We start from the raw sequence: 15,857 nt of genomic DNA, 5'->3' as shown, positions 1-15,857 counted from the left end.
GGCCCACCATTGTTCCTGACTCTGACCTCAACCAAAGACCTGGTGGAAGAGCTCCATTGCAGGCCCTGTAGAACTCTGATAGCTTTGTTAGGGCCCTCAGCTCTGCCAGGAGCTCATTCTACCACGTCGGGGCCAGGACTGAAAAGGCCCTGGCTTGGGTCGAGGCCTGGCATTCTTCTGTGGGGCCGGGAACCTCCAGTAGATTAGCACCCACAGAGCGAAGTGCCCTGTGGGGGGCATCAGATAGGCAAGGCCTGAGCTGTGAATAGCTTGGTATAGTCAAGTCCCCAAGCAAGAGTTCCAAGAGCCATGCTCAGGTCCAGTTCAGAGATCAAAGCACTAGAGTCAAGATGTAGAGAGGTCCAAGAAGTGTAGTCAGCTCCAGAATGAAGGTTGTAGCATAGGAGCCAGGAGCCAGGATATAGAGAACAAACCCAAGAGGTGTAGTCAGGTCTTGAATAAAGGTACAAGGACTCAGGAAGCAATGCTGATCCAGGGAGTCACTAGGGAAAGCAGGGAGCTGGAACTGAGAACTGGATATAGGTACCCAGTATACTTTTGACTGTAGCAGCCCCTCCCTGTCCTTTAAAAGGAACCAGCAGTTTCTTGCCGGTGTGAGCACTTACTGTGGTATTCATGTTTGCCTTTTCCTCCTCTCTCTTTGATGCTTTAGCAGCATAGGTGAATTCCTCCTCATGAGAAGAGGTCGTGCTTGTCAATGGTTCCAGTTGTAAATCTTGAGGAGTGCCCATACTTGGGTGATGGCTCTGGTTGAAAACTTGGGGGAGGGTCTGCATCTGTTATAACAACCCAAGCATTTCCTTAGTCAACAGGCTGCAGCATTCCTCCCCTGCTGTTGAGTTGCCATCACAGTCACCACTGGCTTGAACTGGCTGAAGTACTGGTGAGACTGAGCTGGTGAGCCATGATAAAAGATAGCTGCAGTCAGGTGATAGTGGTATTTGGAGCACATTTATCCAATTAACGTTTCTGGGGGTGATTCTGTTGATCCAATAGGATTCTGTTCACATAACTATTTTATCATATCATCATCATCATCATCATCATCATCATCAACTTATTTATATCCCACCTCCCCCCGGAGGCTCGAGGCAGGTTACATAAAACAATCCCATTAAAACAATATCATAAAAGCATGAACCCACAATTAATCCTTAACAACATAGTTATAGCGGCCAAGAGTGGCGGCAAGGTTCAATAACTAACCCGATCTCTACCCCCACTAAAAGGGAAGTGGAGGGGAGCACTAAAAGGGAAGTGAGTGGGGGGGCCAGATCTTCATTGCTACACCTGGCTAAAAAAAATGTACTGTATCTCTGTGTGAGAAACCACTGGATGCATCCATTCTCTCTATACTTTGCTGTAATGACCCAGTAGGGTATGAGGGTTAAGAGTGGTGGAATCTAATCTGGAGAACTGGGTTGGATTCCCCACTCCTCTACATGTAGCCAGCTGGGTAACCTTGGGGTAGTCACAGTTCTCTGAGAGCTATTCTTGCAGAGCTGTTCTCTTAGAGCTATCTCAGCCCCAACTATCTCGCAGGATGCCTGTTGTGGGGAAACGAAGGGAAAGGTGTTTATTTGCTGCTTTAGGACTCCCTTGGTTAGTGAAAAGCATAGCATTAAAAAATCTGCTCTTTTTCTTCTTCTTCCACCAATTATCTAATACGGAGAATGTGGTGTTTACTTCCAAGTAAATATACTGAGGATCAGGTCATAACCATTTCATCTACTCCTTATAGTGAACTGTCTGTCTAGTGTTAAGAGTGTAACTGAATTAAAAAACTGATGTCTTAAATGGTGCATATTATTCCAGCTAATTCAAACCATGTCCATGTAGAAATTTCAGTTATAAGGAAACTGAGATATATTGAAAGTATACACTTTGTAAACCTGGGTAGTCCAGGCAAGCCAGATATCTTCAATGGAAAACCATCTCCAAAACATCTCTTGCCTGGCTGCCAGACAATCCTTGGATTTTGTGACTATACTATACACATGCCATGCAACAAGTAAAATATATGTTTTGTATAATGCAACCTTACTTATAGCCTTAATTATGATTTTCTATCAATGCCATTATATTAATTTTACAGCTAACTCCTTGACGGCAAACCTGAATTCTCCAGAATGGGAAGAGGACATTGTAAATAGAGAAGCCTTAGAAGTTAATCCCCTGTCTCACCCTGAGCAGGGGCTACTGGAAGCTTTGAATTTGCTCAACAGTAATGACTGGTAAGGAAAAGAGAGAATGGAGAATGTGCCACCTCCTAGGGTTCCCAAATCCAGGTGGAAAATTCTTGGAGATTTTGGAAATGCTTCCTAGGGAGGGTGGAGTTTGGAGAGAAGGACAGGGGTGTAACGCCATACAGCCCACACTCCAAAGCAGCCATTTTCTCCAGGACAAATTATCTGCATAGGCCACATATCTGAAGGATCACCTATCACCCTATGCCCCCCACAGGGCTTTGCACTCTGCAGGTAATAAACTGTTGGTGATACTGGGCCCCAGGGAAGCTCAATTGGCCTTGACGAGGGCATGAGCTTTTTTGGTCTTGGCCCCGACCTAGTGGAAAGAGCTTTCCACATTCCACAGGGCCTGTAAGATGGAGCTCTTCCGCCAGATCTATGGATAAGGCCAACTCAGGAAGATCTAATACCACCCCCCCCCCCCGGCAGAGAAGTAGAAGGAAGATCTTAAATGGAAGTCCCGATTAGCTGTGGTTCTGGGGTGGTGCTCGGGGTCCCCCTGCAACTGGATTTTTAACTAGCTCTATGGGATTTGAATTGTTACCGCCATAGGGTTTTTTAAATGGGTGTTTTAATGGTGACAAATGTTGTATATTTTATTGGGGGTTTTAGTGTAACCCACCATGAGCCTGCTTGCTGAGGGTGGTGGGCTATAAACAGCATGCATGCATGCATGCAAAAACAAACAAACAAACAAATACAAATAAATAAAGGAGTGCAAGAGCCTTTGAAGAAGTGAATTGTGACTCATGAAAGCTGCTGCAAATTTTATTTGTCTTTAAGGCGCTGTGGGACTCTTGCTTTTTTCTACTGCTACAGAGATACTAACATGACTATCCATTTTTTATTTTCTAAATCTTCAGGCCACACCTGGAGGTTGGCAATCCCATTTCTACCAATTCCTTTGCTCTTATGTCATTGTGTTTGCTTCTTGGTCATTTGGCTAAGATCCAATATAATGCCTTTTATCAGCTTTGACAGATATGTTCCTTGAAAAAGTGATCTGGCCATAGTAGTGCATGTTGCAATTACATCCAGGTGAGAATACTGCAATGGGCTTTACATGGGGCTGCCTTTGAAAGTAGTAGACATTGATATCCTCCATGAATCTATCTAATCCCCTTTTAAAGCTGTTTATTCCTGTGACTATTACTACATCCTCTGGAAGCAAATTCCATGTTTTCATTACTCTCTTTGTAAAGTAACATTTCCTTTTGTCTGTCCTGAACCCACCGCTCATCAGTTTCATTGGATGCCGTTGAGTTCTCATATTTTGGAAGAGGGAGAAAAATGTCTCTTTGTCAATTCTTGCCATCCAATTCATAATTTTATAAATTCCTGTCATGTCCCCCCTTAGTTATCTCTTTTCTTCAGCCTTTCCTCATAGGGAAAGTGCTCCAACCCCTTTTTGGTTGCTATTAAAGCTGTGGGTTCAGTAAGACATGGACACTGAGCTCCAAACGACCAACAACTTTACTGGAATCAGAAAACACTGAACAATAACAACCAGACCTGTGGAACTTACATACATACTCAAACCTCCCAGCAAGACATGCTACTGGCTGTTAATGGAAGCCTGTGATTGCTCCATAAATTTGTTCAATGACTGGCTGCAACTTGGAAGCCTGTGAATCCTTAGCAGGGGTTCAGGATCCCACAGACACAACACCACTCCCCCCTTAAGTACACACATGCCAGTTTGGCACACCAAGTTCTGTAGGTACCGGGCTTGAGTCTGTACTTGTTAACAGTGGAGTTCTGAAGGGGTGCTCATTACTGGGCTGGGGCAACCTCAGAAGGCATCAATGCTGCCTCAGGTTTGATTGTCCCCATGTCATCCCAGGCAGACACAGCATCCCATATGTTGATGGTTCTACTGATGGAGGCTCTAGTGCCAGGTTGGCTGTTGACATTGCAGGGACATCAGGCAGGCACCACGACATCTGGTCCATGTGCTGTTGAAAGGTGTGTCCATTTGGTGGTTGAACCTGATATGAGGCATGATATGAGACATGCCCCATTGCCCTGGTGACTACTACTGGAATCCAGGCTGGGCCTAGTCACTCACGTAGGCAGGGTCATCTGGTGCAAAGGAACTTGGGGCAGTGTGTGCCTCTGGACCTGGAGACCAATTGGATGTCAAATCAGGATTGATCCAGTCCAGGACAGTCCTCAGCTGCCTGCCTGTGGGTGCTCGGCTGGAATCCTCCTGGTGGATGAGCTAGGATTGATGTGTTGCCACATCGGGAAGTTGGCCAGCCATTGTCCCAAATCTCCCTGGGTGATCCAGTAGACCATCCCCTCAGCTTGGCCATTGGTGGATGTGTCATATGGCAGTGACATGATGTGTCTTATCAGGCTTGCAGCCATGAAGTCCTGGACCTGAGCCCTGTTATTGGAAATGATGGTGTCAGGGAGACCATGGGGTGGTTAAGACTCGACTCAGTGCCTTGATGACAACTTTTGACATCATGGATGAGACTGGCATGGCCTCCAGCCACTTTGAATATGAATCCACTGTGATCAGGAATGCTTGACCATGGACTGGGCAAGAAGAGTCTATATGGGGTCGCAGCTCTGAATTTCCAATTCTGCACTGGAGCTTATGACATTTCTGGGCAGCTTTCTTGGCAGGTTTGGCATCACCTGACCCATACCTCAACTTTGGGACCGATGCCCGGACACCATACATAGTGCCAAGTCAGGGCTTTCATGTGAACGATTCCCAAAGGACTTTTATGCAGGGCAGCCAGCACCTGGAGTCACAGTTGGAATGACCACACTATTTCCTCACAGCAGGTAGCATTTGAGGATGGTGTCCGGATGGCTGTCCGGACTCTCCACCATGGGGGAAACTCTACACATGCGCAGAGGATGGGACGGATGATGGAACTGCCTCTGGGGAGGGGAGGGACGACTCCCAGGCCATTTGCCAGACGAAGGGGTCTCTGCCGGCAATGAGGCAGCAGGAGCCTCCCTCATCAGGTGAAGGGCTGGAGAAAGGCATGAGTAGAACAATAGGGAAAAGGGGGGCAAAGAGGGGAACAAGGAAAAGGGGACTTAAAGAGACAGATGGGGGAAACAAGAGAGAACAAGAGGAAACAGGAAGCCATGCCTGGGGAAGAATGCAGACAGGATGGGCGCAGAATCTTGAGGCCTACAGGAGGGAGGAGGGGGAAGAAACGGCAGTTGGGAGAGGCTGGAAAAGAGGGAGATGGTGGAAATCAGGCCTCGCAAAAGCTGGGAATACGAGAGACTGTGGAAACAGGGCTGGCAGAGGCTGGGAGAGAGGAGACTGTCATAACAGGTCTGGAGGATGCTGAGGGAGAGGGAGACTCTCAGGCTGTTGGGAATACAAACTTACCTGTCAACCAAAGGTGGGGAGAGACATGAGAGCCTTATTTTTTTACTCCTTGAAGAGGTGGCTCCTTGAGTGAACAGAGAGCACAACGGTTCCCTTTCTTCAAACCGCTCTTGAGATAAGGGCAGAGTCTGCACTTACTTTTTTTATTCCATTGTCAATCCTGTTGAATTCAGATCGCTTTGAACTCGGGTCTTCCTCTTCCCCCCCCTCCCCATTGAAACAGGAAAGTCTTCTGCACGTGGTTAGGGAGGCTCAGAAGAGGGGGGGAGGCAAATGGGGACTCTTTCTCTGTTTTCTTGAAGGGGGGAGAGGATCCAAGAAGTCAGAGGAGGGAGGAAAAAATCCTTTATTTTCTTGAAGGGAGGGGGGGAACGAAGAAGGCACACAAAAAAATCCAAAGGCAACAGAAGTTGAGAGAAATTAGGGGCTTCTCCTTTGGGGCAGGCTTGTCACATGACCACCTGTAGCCAATCACGGGTCCTCTGCCACGGAGGAGAGCCCAGATTCAAAACAATGCGATTTTCTGAATATATTCAGGATTAGCAGCAGTCTGAGATATCCCACAATAAAGGTAGGGTCACTCCGGATCAATCCTTCTTGCTGCAGAAGGAAAATTTAAATCGCCCAAAATCCAAACAGAAATCGCATTCTGTGTAGAGGGCAGGGACTGAATCGATCTGGGGTTGGAATAAAAGCTCCGTGCAGTTTACACCCAGGTTAAGGGGCACTCTTCTTCCATTCTGCAACTTGGGACAGCCGTTGTACTTAACAAACCTGCTTCAATAAATCCATTGAATCCATCTTAGGTCTGGGAAATCTCCTTTAACATCAAAGAACTGTTTGTCCGAAGGTGTGGAATACGGGCCCAACCTGGAGGTCAGGTCCCACTCCTCACAGATGGACAGTTCATGCTGCCAGGAAACAAAGGGAGAGAATACAGAGTCCTGACACCCCTTGGGCCACCCCCTCCACATCCAATTGCAGATGTGGGACAGGACCCATGGATGGCAATATCAGAAGAGTGGAGAGGCGGCTGTGGAAGAGTCTCCGTGAGTAGGATCCCAGGAGTGGGCGACAGATTTGAGTCAATGATTGACAGTGGCAGATGGCTGAGGGCACTGGAATTATCCATACCTTTTTTCAGGACAGTGGTAGAGCACATAGTCATAGCTGAGGAGGAAAATAGATCAATGCAGCATTCTCGGAGAGAGGGTCTGAGGAATTTGGTGGTCTGGTGCGAAGAGGCCCAGCAGAGACTTGTAATCAGTGACTACCATGAAGCAGCAGCCATAGACATAGTCGTGGGACTTCTTGACACCCATTATGATTGTGAGTGCTTCCTTGTTGATTTGGGCATGGTTCTGTTCAACTGAAGATAGGCTGCAGTAGTAGGCGATGGGAACCTACATCCCCTTAGGATGTAGCTGCTTAAGAGTCTCTTGGGAAATTGTTGAGAGTACTCAGACAGGCCATTGGACAGTGAGTTGATCGTGTTGCCGGTTCATACGCCATGGTAAGGCTAGAACCCTAATAGGTTTTTTTCCTTACTCAGGGATGAATTTATGAAGGTGCTGCTAGGTTGCCTCTTTGAGCAGCAAGCCCTTGCGATGTGGCCATGCTTACCAGAACATGCCAGGCATTTGGTGTCCCAGAATTTGCATAGGTGTCTCTGATGGTTTCTCCCACAGCTGGCCCAGGGAATTTTTTCATGTTGCAGTGAGCCTGAATGTGCAGAAGAGGCAACATGCATACATTCGACTTCCACTTCAAGGTTTTCAGAGAGGACTGGTTCAGGCTTGGGCTTCCGGGGGTGACAGGCTTTGAGCCTGGCAGACCTCCTGAGTGTACTGGTTCGTGGCTTCTGCTGCCAGGGCTTCATCCAATGCCATCTGGAATGTGAGGTTCCTTCTGGTGAAAAGTTCACTTCTGGCAAAAAGGTGCCACTGCATCTATTTGTCTCAGAGACTGTACACAAGTCAGTCATACAACATTTCCTCAAGGTTGGGGAAATTGCAGCGCCAGGCAATTCTTAGGAGTATGCATAGAATCATAGAGTTGGAAGGGGCCATACAGGCCATCTAGTCCAACCCCCTGCTCAACGCAGGATCAGCCCTAAGCATCCTAAAGCATCCAAGAAAAGTGTGTATCCAACCTTTGCTTGAAGACTGCCAGTGAGGGGGAGCTCACCACCTCCTTAGGCAGCCTATTCCACCACTGAGCTACTCTGACTGTGAAAATTTTTTTCCTGATATCTAGCCTATATCGTTGTACTTGAAGTTTAAACCCATTACTGCGTGTCCTCTCCTCTGCAGCCAACGGAAACAGCATCCTGCCCTCCTCCAAGTGACAACCTTGTCGCTCTCCTCTGTACCCTTTCAATTTTATCTAAGTCCTTCTTGAAGTGAGGCCTCCAGAACTGCACACAGTACTCCAGATGTGGTCTGACCAGTGCCGTATACAATGGGACTATGACATCTTGTGATTTTGATGTGATGCCCCTGTTAATACAACCCAAAATGGCATTCGCCTTTTTTACCGCTGCATCACACTGCTCATGTTTAGTTTACAATCCACAAGTACCCCAAGGTCTCGTTCACATACAGTGTTACCTAGAAGCGTATCCCCCATCCAGTAGGCATGCTTTTCATTTTTCTGACCCAGATGCAGAATTTTACACTTATCTTTATTAAATTGCATCTTGTTCTCATTTGCCCATTTTTCCATTGTGTTCAGATCTCGTTGAACCCCCTCATCTAGATCATTAATAAATATGTTAAAAAGTACTGGGCCGAGCACTGAGCCCTGAGGTACCCCGCCACTCACCTCTCTCCAGTCTGATGAAACACCATTGACAACAACTCTTTGAGTACGGTTCTCTAACCAATTCCCTATCCACTTAACTATCTGAAAATCCAGATTGCAGCCCATCAACTTATCCATGAGAACATCATGGGGAACCTTGTCAAAAGCTTTACTAAAATCCAAGTAAATGACATCAACCGAATTTCCCCGATCCAGCAAACCTGTTACTTGGTCAAAAAAGGAAACCAGGTTGGTCTGGCAGGACCTGTTGGAGACAAATCCATGCTGACTTCCTTGGATCACCAAATTGTCCTCCAGATGTTTGCAGATCGCTCCCTTTAATATCTGCTCCATTATCTTCCCCACAACAGAGGTCAGACTCACTGGTCTGTAGTTTCCCGGGTCATCCTTCCTCCCTTTTTTGAGAAGATCTATTGGCATCAGAAGATCTATTGGTTTTTAATTTCCCCTGTGGGTCTTGAACTTCATATCTGGTCACCTCAATTTGACCTAGTTCTTCAGTCTCCTTTCCTGAAAACAGGGACTGTAACATGGTTATATGGCCCACATTTTCCATTGTCAACACAGATGCAAAAAAGTGATTGAGCTTCTCTGCCATTTCCTCCTCTTTAGCAATCCCTTTATTCTTTTGTCATTAAAAAGCCCCACTACTTCTCTGGATGTTTTTTTTTTTGCTCTGGTTATATTTTTTTCAAATGTTTGTTTCGATGCTTTTAGCAATCTGCTTCTCAAACTCTTTTTTTTGCATGTCTAATTATTAATTTACACTTATTTTGCCAGAGTCGGTGGTCCCCCCTGTGCCCCCCCCCTGTTCAATGAATTGGGGTAAACATTTTACTTTTTAAGACACCTCTTTTTATAGCTTCCTTGATTTGAAATGTGCACATAAAAGCTTATACGCAGAATCTTAAACTTTGTTGATTTATTGCAGTCTTTCTCAACTTTTTCACCATTGAGAAACCCTTGAAGTGTTCTTCAGGCTTCAATAAACCCCCAAAGAGGCATCATAATGCAGAATGTCGTTGGGAAGCATAGCTGTGTATATGCCCACCTGGGAGTGGGGGAGGCCATATCAGCTGATACATTTTAAATAAATATATTTTTAAATTAACTCCCACCCATTCTGGAAACCCTTCCAGGGTGGTCAAGAAACCCCTGTGGAGTGCATTTGATTTGGGCTTCAATTAGTGTGGTTTAAAATGGCTTCCAAACATCCTGTAGGGCAGTGGTCCCCAACCTTTTTATCACTGGGGACCGGTCAGCGCTTGACAATTTTACTAAGGCCCGGGGGGGGGGGTAGTCTTTTGCCGAGGGACTTCACCGCCACCACCTGAGCCCCTGCTCCACTTGCTTTCCCGCTGGCACCCCTGACTTCTCGCTGCTCTCTGGCGGGCGCTGCCAGCAGCAGCTGCGCAGTGCCATGCCTAGGGGGAGCCTCAGCCATGGTGGCCGCTGGAGAGCACCAAAGGTGAGCTGGCAGCAGAGTGGCAGGGCAGCCCCCGAGGCAGCAGTCGGGGAGGAGGACGAGGAGGAGCTGCGGCCCGGTACCGACTGATCTACAGACCGGTCCCAGTCCCCGGACCAGGGGTTGGGGACCACTGCTGTAGGGATTTGACTCTCTTTTGTTTCCCATTCAGCTTCCTTTTTACTAATCCCCTAATTTGTGTTTCCTCGTTTGAAACCAAATGTTACAATTTTGGACTTGAAGGGTACCTTTCTATTGAATGCTGTTTTAATACTTTCTATTGAATACTATTGTGATCCCTGTTCCCAATTGGTGTAACAACCTCTACCTCTCTAAGCAGGTTTTGAGATCTGCTTAGAAACAAGTCCCAGATCACTATCAACTGTTCCAGTGCCTAGTCATTTATGATGTTTAGCAATCTCCTTTCTATAGCATGACTTGAGCATATGTTTACTCAGTCAATGTGACAGCAATTGGAGTCTCCCAGTGTAAAAAACATTATCCACTAGGAATTAATTAGCTACTTTAGTTATACTTTTTTTGGTTTATTCTTTCTGAACTGACTCACTTCTGTGAAGCCATGGTTTAGCAGCTTTAGCTGTTTCATGTTTTCTCTACTGTAAATGGGATTAGTGGCCAGCTTCATGGGGGTACTGTGCATTTCCTTTTCTTTGGATGGGGCTTTTAGTTTTCTTTTTGCACCTTCTTTACTTTTTCACAGATAGTTTTCACAAGAGGCAATGAAAAGCTTCCTTTGTGTATCCATGGCACTATTTGAGGCAAGTATGGATATGCAGGTGTCGTGGTTCGGTCCTTGGTGGCTGGGGAACCGGACCGAACCCCGCCATCAGAGGCGCCCGCGATCACGGAGGTAGGGCATGGTGATCATAGGCAAGCCGGCAGCTGGGCGCCCCACCCGATCGTTGAGGTGGCAATGGCCGCTAAAGAACCTCAATGTCCCCCTCCACCTTTTGACAAGGGCCCGGAGATGGCCCTTTGTTCCAGGAAAATGGGCCATCAGGAACCCCGGAAAACCTCGCATATGTGCATGAGTCATGATTGTATCAGCATGTTCCCTCCGCAAGTACTGGGTGGGGCAATACAGCCTAAGGAGGTGGGTTTTGTATAAAAGGGAGCTTCCACCTGGAGTTCGGTGGAAGCTCTTACTCCATACCAGCGGACTCCACGTTGCTGAAATAAAGCTTGTTCCTGTTGTATCGTTCACCAGGCCTGGCGTGACGTTTTCTTCAAAGGGGCACCCTGTTTTTTCAGTTAGCAAGCGGGTCCCCGACATCGTAAGAGCTTCCCACCGAACTCCAGGGTCGGCATCGCATCCGAGCGCTTATCGGGACGGATCCAGAGATGGCGTTTTCAAGCAACGGGGCGGTCTCGACCCCCACGAACCCCGGGAACATGAGTTTAATGTCCCCGGGAGATTTCCTCCGAAAATCGGGGGGCCAGGAGCAGCTGTCCGGGACCCCGAGACCCTCGGCAGCGGCGGCCAAGGGAAGGTGCCGGGCCATGGGGTTCCCAAGCACGGCGGGGAGCGCGCCGAGGTCTGGGGGGTTGGCCCCAACCTGGGACACCCAGCTGAGGCAGGCGCTTCGCCCGGTAGGACCTGAGGAATCCCTAGAGGACCTGCGGCGGGCCATGGCGGACTTGGCCAGGCGCTTGCAGGCAGCTGAAGCCCGTGAGCAAGCTCGGGCCGGGCCCGGAGGGACTGGTAATACAACGGCGGAGGGGATCGCGTCGAGTGAGGACGTCTCCAGCGACGAGGACGAGCCCGGCACTGGTGAGCGGGCCCCGGACCCCGACCCGGAGCAGTTTTCAGTCCCGAGTAGGCGAGACGGCCAGCGGAGAGGCGAGACAGCAGAGGATCTCGGGGGAGCGGGTGAGCCGACGGGGCGGCGAGAGCCGGACCAACGCAGGAGCGACGTGCAAGGCAGGGAGCGGCACGGCGTCGTTGGGCAAGTTGGTAGCCGGTGGAGCGGAGCAGGACGAGACGGCGGACGCCGAGAATCCCGGATCCGGAGGGGGTCGGACTACTCTCCAAAACGTTCCCCCCCCAGAGCTTAAGGCGCGTTTCGACGGGACGCCGGACGACCTCCCGCAGTTCCTCCTCCACGCGCTGACGCATGCCCGGAGGTATGGAGACCGGTATGAGGACTCCGAGGACTTGGTCTGGGGGGTGGCCTCGTGTCTCCAGGGCAAGGCGGGTCAGTGGTACCTAGGGTTGGCCGAGCGCGGCGACCCGGCAACTCGGGACCTGCAGGACTTCGTGGTCGCGCTCCGCCGACGATTCCAGGACCCCCAGGCTGAGGACAAGGCAAAGAGTCGGATCAAGGGACTTCGACAGGGTACTAGGGGGGTTATGGACTATATAGACATTTTCCGGAGGGAAGCAGGCAAGGTGTTCTCCTGGAACGAGGAGACCCAAATCGAGTACTTCCGGGAGGGCCTTAACCCGAAGCTCAGGGAATGGGCCGTGATCAAGGGGACGGAAGAAGATCTGTCTACACTGGAGGGGTGGTGTTTTGTGGTCGCCAAGCTGGAAGCCAGCCTGGGTTGGGCCGCCGCACCCCCCCGGGAGGCCAAAGGCGGGTCAGCCGAGGCGCCGAGACCGGGCCCCGACAACTCTCGCCCCAAACGACCCCCGAACCCCGAGCGGGAAAGGAGACGCCGGGAAGGTCTGTGCCTGAAATGCGGGGGGTCAGGACATTTCGCAGCAGCGTGCCAACGGCAAGGGGGGGAGGACCGCGGGCTCTCCCAGGGGGGAGGTGCGACACGCCCCCAGCAGGCACGCCGGGCGGAGGACCTCCGCAACGAACCGGGAAGCGCCCAGGCGACGGGAAACGGCCAGGACCTGCTGTAGACGGCGCCGGGCAGCAGGTCCCGCGGTGCGAGGGAAAACCCCTACAGCATGAGGCGCGACCTCCGAACGTGGTAATTTTAGAGCTCCGGAACCCGGAGAACGGACTAAGTTGGGTGGGGGAGGCTCTTTTGGACTCTGGATGCGACCACAGCATGGTCCACCCCCAGATAGCCCGGGCTTTGGGGCTACCGAAGCGCATTCGGAAGGTTCCCCTGGTTTTCGTCCAGATGGACGGCAGCCCGATTCAGGGGGGACCTTTCGGGGAGGAGGTGGGTCCTATCGCCATCCACATAGGGGACCACCAAGAGCTGCGGTGGCTGATCCAGGTCCCCGTAGCGGGATATCGGGCGGTGTTGGGCCTGGATTGGCTGAAGGAACACAACCCCGTGGTGGACTGGCGGGCGGGGACCCTGAAGTTCGACTTGACGGTGGGTGCACGGCATCGGGTCCCCCACGAGAATTCCAGCCACAAGAGGACGGCGGCGCGTCCCAGGGGAGCGGCGGCGGCGCAGCAGGAGATACCAGAGCCCGAGGTCCCGCCAGAGTACCGAGACCTCGCAGCCGTTTTCAGCGAGCGGGAAGCGGACGAGCTACCCCCACACCGCCGCACGGACTGCGCTATCAACATCCCAGAGGGGGCGGTACTACCCAAAGGGCGCATCTACAAGATGAGTGAGGGTGAGCTCAAGGACCTCCGGGAGTTTTTGGGTAAAAATCTGGCCCGAGGTTTCATCCGGCCCGCTTCCAGTCCCATGGGAGCTCCAGTCTTGTTCGTCCGGAAAAAGGATGGGTCCCGACGGCTGTGCCAGGACTACCGGGGCCTCAACGCCATCGCAGCGGGGAACGCTTACCCCCTCCCGCTGATCCCGGATTTGCTGGCCCGGCTGGGCAAAGGGACTCTGTTCACTAAGCTGGACCTAAGGGAGGCGTACTACCGGGTACGCATCCGGGAGGGGGATGAGTGGAAAACAGCGTTTAACTGTCAATTGGGACAATTCGAATTTAAAGTGATGCCGTTCGGTTTAAGCGGGGCACCTGGGGTTTTCATGAGTCTAATTAATGAGGTGTTGCAGGACCTTCTGTTTCAGGGGGTGGTTGTTTATTTGGATGACGTCCTGATCTACAGCCAAAATCCCCAAGAGCACGTGACCCTGGTGAGGGAGGTGTTAAAGCGCCTGCTGGCAAACCACCTATACGTGAAGCTGGCTAAGTGCGAATTCCACCGTCCCTCCCTGGACTATTTGGGCTACCGCATCTCAGCCCAGGGCATAGCTATGGACCCCGAGAAGGTGCAGGCGGTGCTGGCCTGGGAAAGGCCCCGCACCCGGAAACAGCTACAAAGCTTCCTGGGGTTTGCTAACTTTTTTAGAGGCTTCATCCCCAGATACTCCTCCGTAGTGGCTCCCCTCACGGACTTGCTAGGTACCAAGGGGAGAGGTCCTCGCGCCACGCGGCCCAGCGCAGCGCTCGGCTGGAATGAGAAATCGGAGGCAGCGTTCCTGGCCCTCAAGCAAGCTTTCGCGTCTGAGCCCACGCTACTGCACGTCGACCCAACCCAGCCGATGGTGGTACAAGTCGACGCCAGCGACGCAGCAGCCGGGGCGGTTCTCCTGCAGCGAGACAAGGCGGGACAGCTGAGGCCGGCGGCCTACCTCTCACGAAAATTCGCCGAAACGGAGCGGAACTGGTCTACCTGGGAGAAGGAGGCGTTTGCGATTAAGTTCGCCCTCACCGAATGGCGGCATTGGCTGGAGGAAACAGAGGAGCCGTTCGAGGTCTGGACAGATCACAAGAATCTGGAGGCGCTCCGGCAACCGCGATCCCTGAACGCCAAACAGATGAGGTGGGCGGAGTTCTTTTCGCGGTACAATTTCAAGCTTGGTCACATCCCCGGCAAAGAGAATTTCCTCGCGGACGCCCTCTCCCGTCTGCCGCATTATGGGGAGGGGTACGCTCCCTGCACCAGGTCCGTGTTTGGTGAGGAGCAGCTGGGACGGGGGGTCGTCACTAGGCGTCGGGCCAGGGAGGAATGGGAGCCCGACCCGGCGACCGCCCCGCTCCGAGACCGCCTAGTGGCAGCCTACGGGACAGACGAGGAGCTGGCTGAGCTCCGGGACTCTTTGATTTTGGACTCCGGTCTCTGGCGGAGGGGGGAGGCTGTCTACGTCCCGGAAGGGCTACGACGGGAAGCCCTCAGCCTCTGCCACGATGCTAAGACCGCCGGGCACTTCGGTTTCGTAAAATCCTGGAAGTTGGCCCGGCGGCGGTTTTGGTGGCCCAGTCTGCGGCGGGACACAAAAGCTTACGTCAGTGGTTGTCCTGTCTGCCTGACCTGCAAGCCGGGGGTTGGCAAGCCGAAAGGTCTGCTGCACCCGCTCGAGGTCCCGACCCGGCCGTGGTCAGTGATCTCCATGGACTTTATAACAGACTTGCCTCCCAGCAAGGGGAAAACGGTGATCTGGGTGGTGGTAGATCTATTTTCCAAACAGGCCCATTTCATTCCTTGCGCCAGTGTCCCCAGTGCTTCACAGTTGGCTCGGATGTTCCTGGATCACGTGTTCCGACTGCACGGGCTGCCGGACAAGGTGATTTCCGATCGGGGCTCACAATTCGTGTCCCGGTTTTGGCAAGCTTTCCTGCGCCTGTTAGACATCGAGCAAGGGCTGAGCTCCGCTTACCACCCCCAGACGGACGGGCAGACCGAGCGGGTTAATCAAGTACTGGAGCAGTACTTGCGGTGTTTCGGTTCCTATCATCAAGACACCTGGGTGCCCCTGCTCCCCCTGGCCGAGTTCGCGTACAACAACGCAGACCACAGCAGCACGGAGATGTCGCCTTTTGCCGTCGTCTACGGGACAGACCTGAGACACTTCCCGGAGCTTGGAGAGGTCCCCGCCCGGGAATCGGCCGACCTTCACGAGTGGGGGAAGCGTGCCGGGAGCTGCTGGAAGTCGCTGCAGGAGCAGCTCCACAAAGTCAAGGCAGCGCAGAAAGAGGACGCCGACCGGAAGAGACGACCAGCTGAAGAGATCCGACCGGGGGATCGAGTTTACCTTTCCACCC

General features: G+C 51.6%; 1 protein-coding gene across 1 annotated transcript in view; it reads left to right on the top strand.

Moving 5' to 3' along the window:
* TOGARAM2 (TOG array regulator of axonemal microtubules 2) overlaps positions 1 to 15,857 on the top strand; it is a 114,070-nt gene that overhangs the window by 54,031 nt on the left and 44,182 nt on the right. Inside the window, exon 10 of the mRNA XM_077341373.1 lies at positions 2,117 to 2,255. Within this exon, the coding sequence (XP_077197488.1) occupies positions 2,117 to 2,255 (139 nt within the window). The remainder of the gene's footprint in view (positions 1 to 2,116; positions 2,256 to 15,857) is intronic.

This window comes from Paroedura picta, chromosome 1 (genome assembly GCF_049243985.1).
Source record: "Paroedura picta isolate Pp20150507F chromosome 1, Ppicta_v3.0, whole genome shotgun sequence".
NCBI classification, from domain to species: domain Eukaryota; kingdom Metazoa; phylum Chordata; class Lepidosauria; order Squamata; family Gekkonidae; genus Paroedura; species Paroedura picta.
The sequence above is the reverse complement of the archived record's forward strand: the minus strand, read 5'-3'. Positions and strand labels throughout refer to the sequence as shown.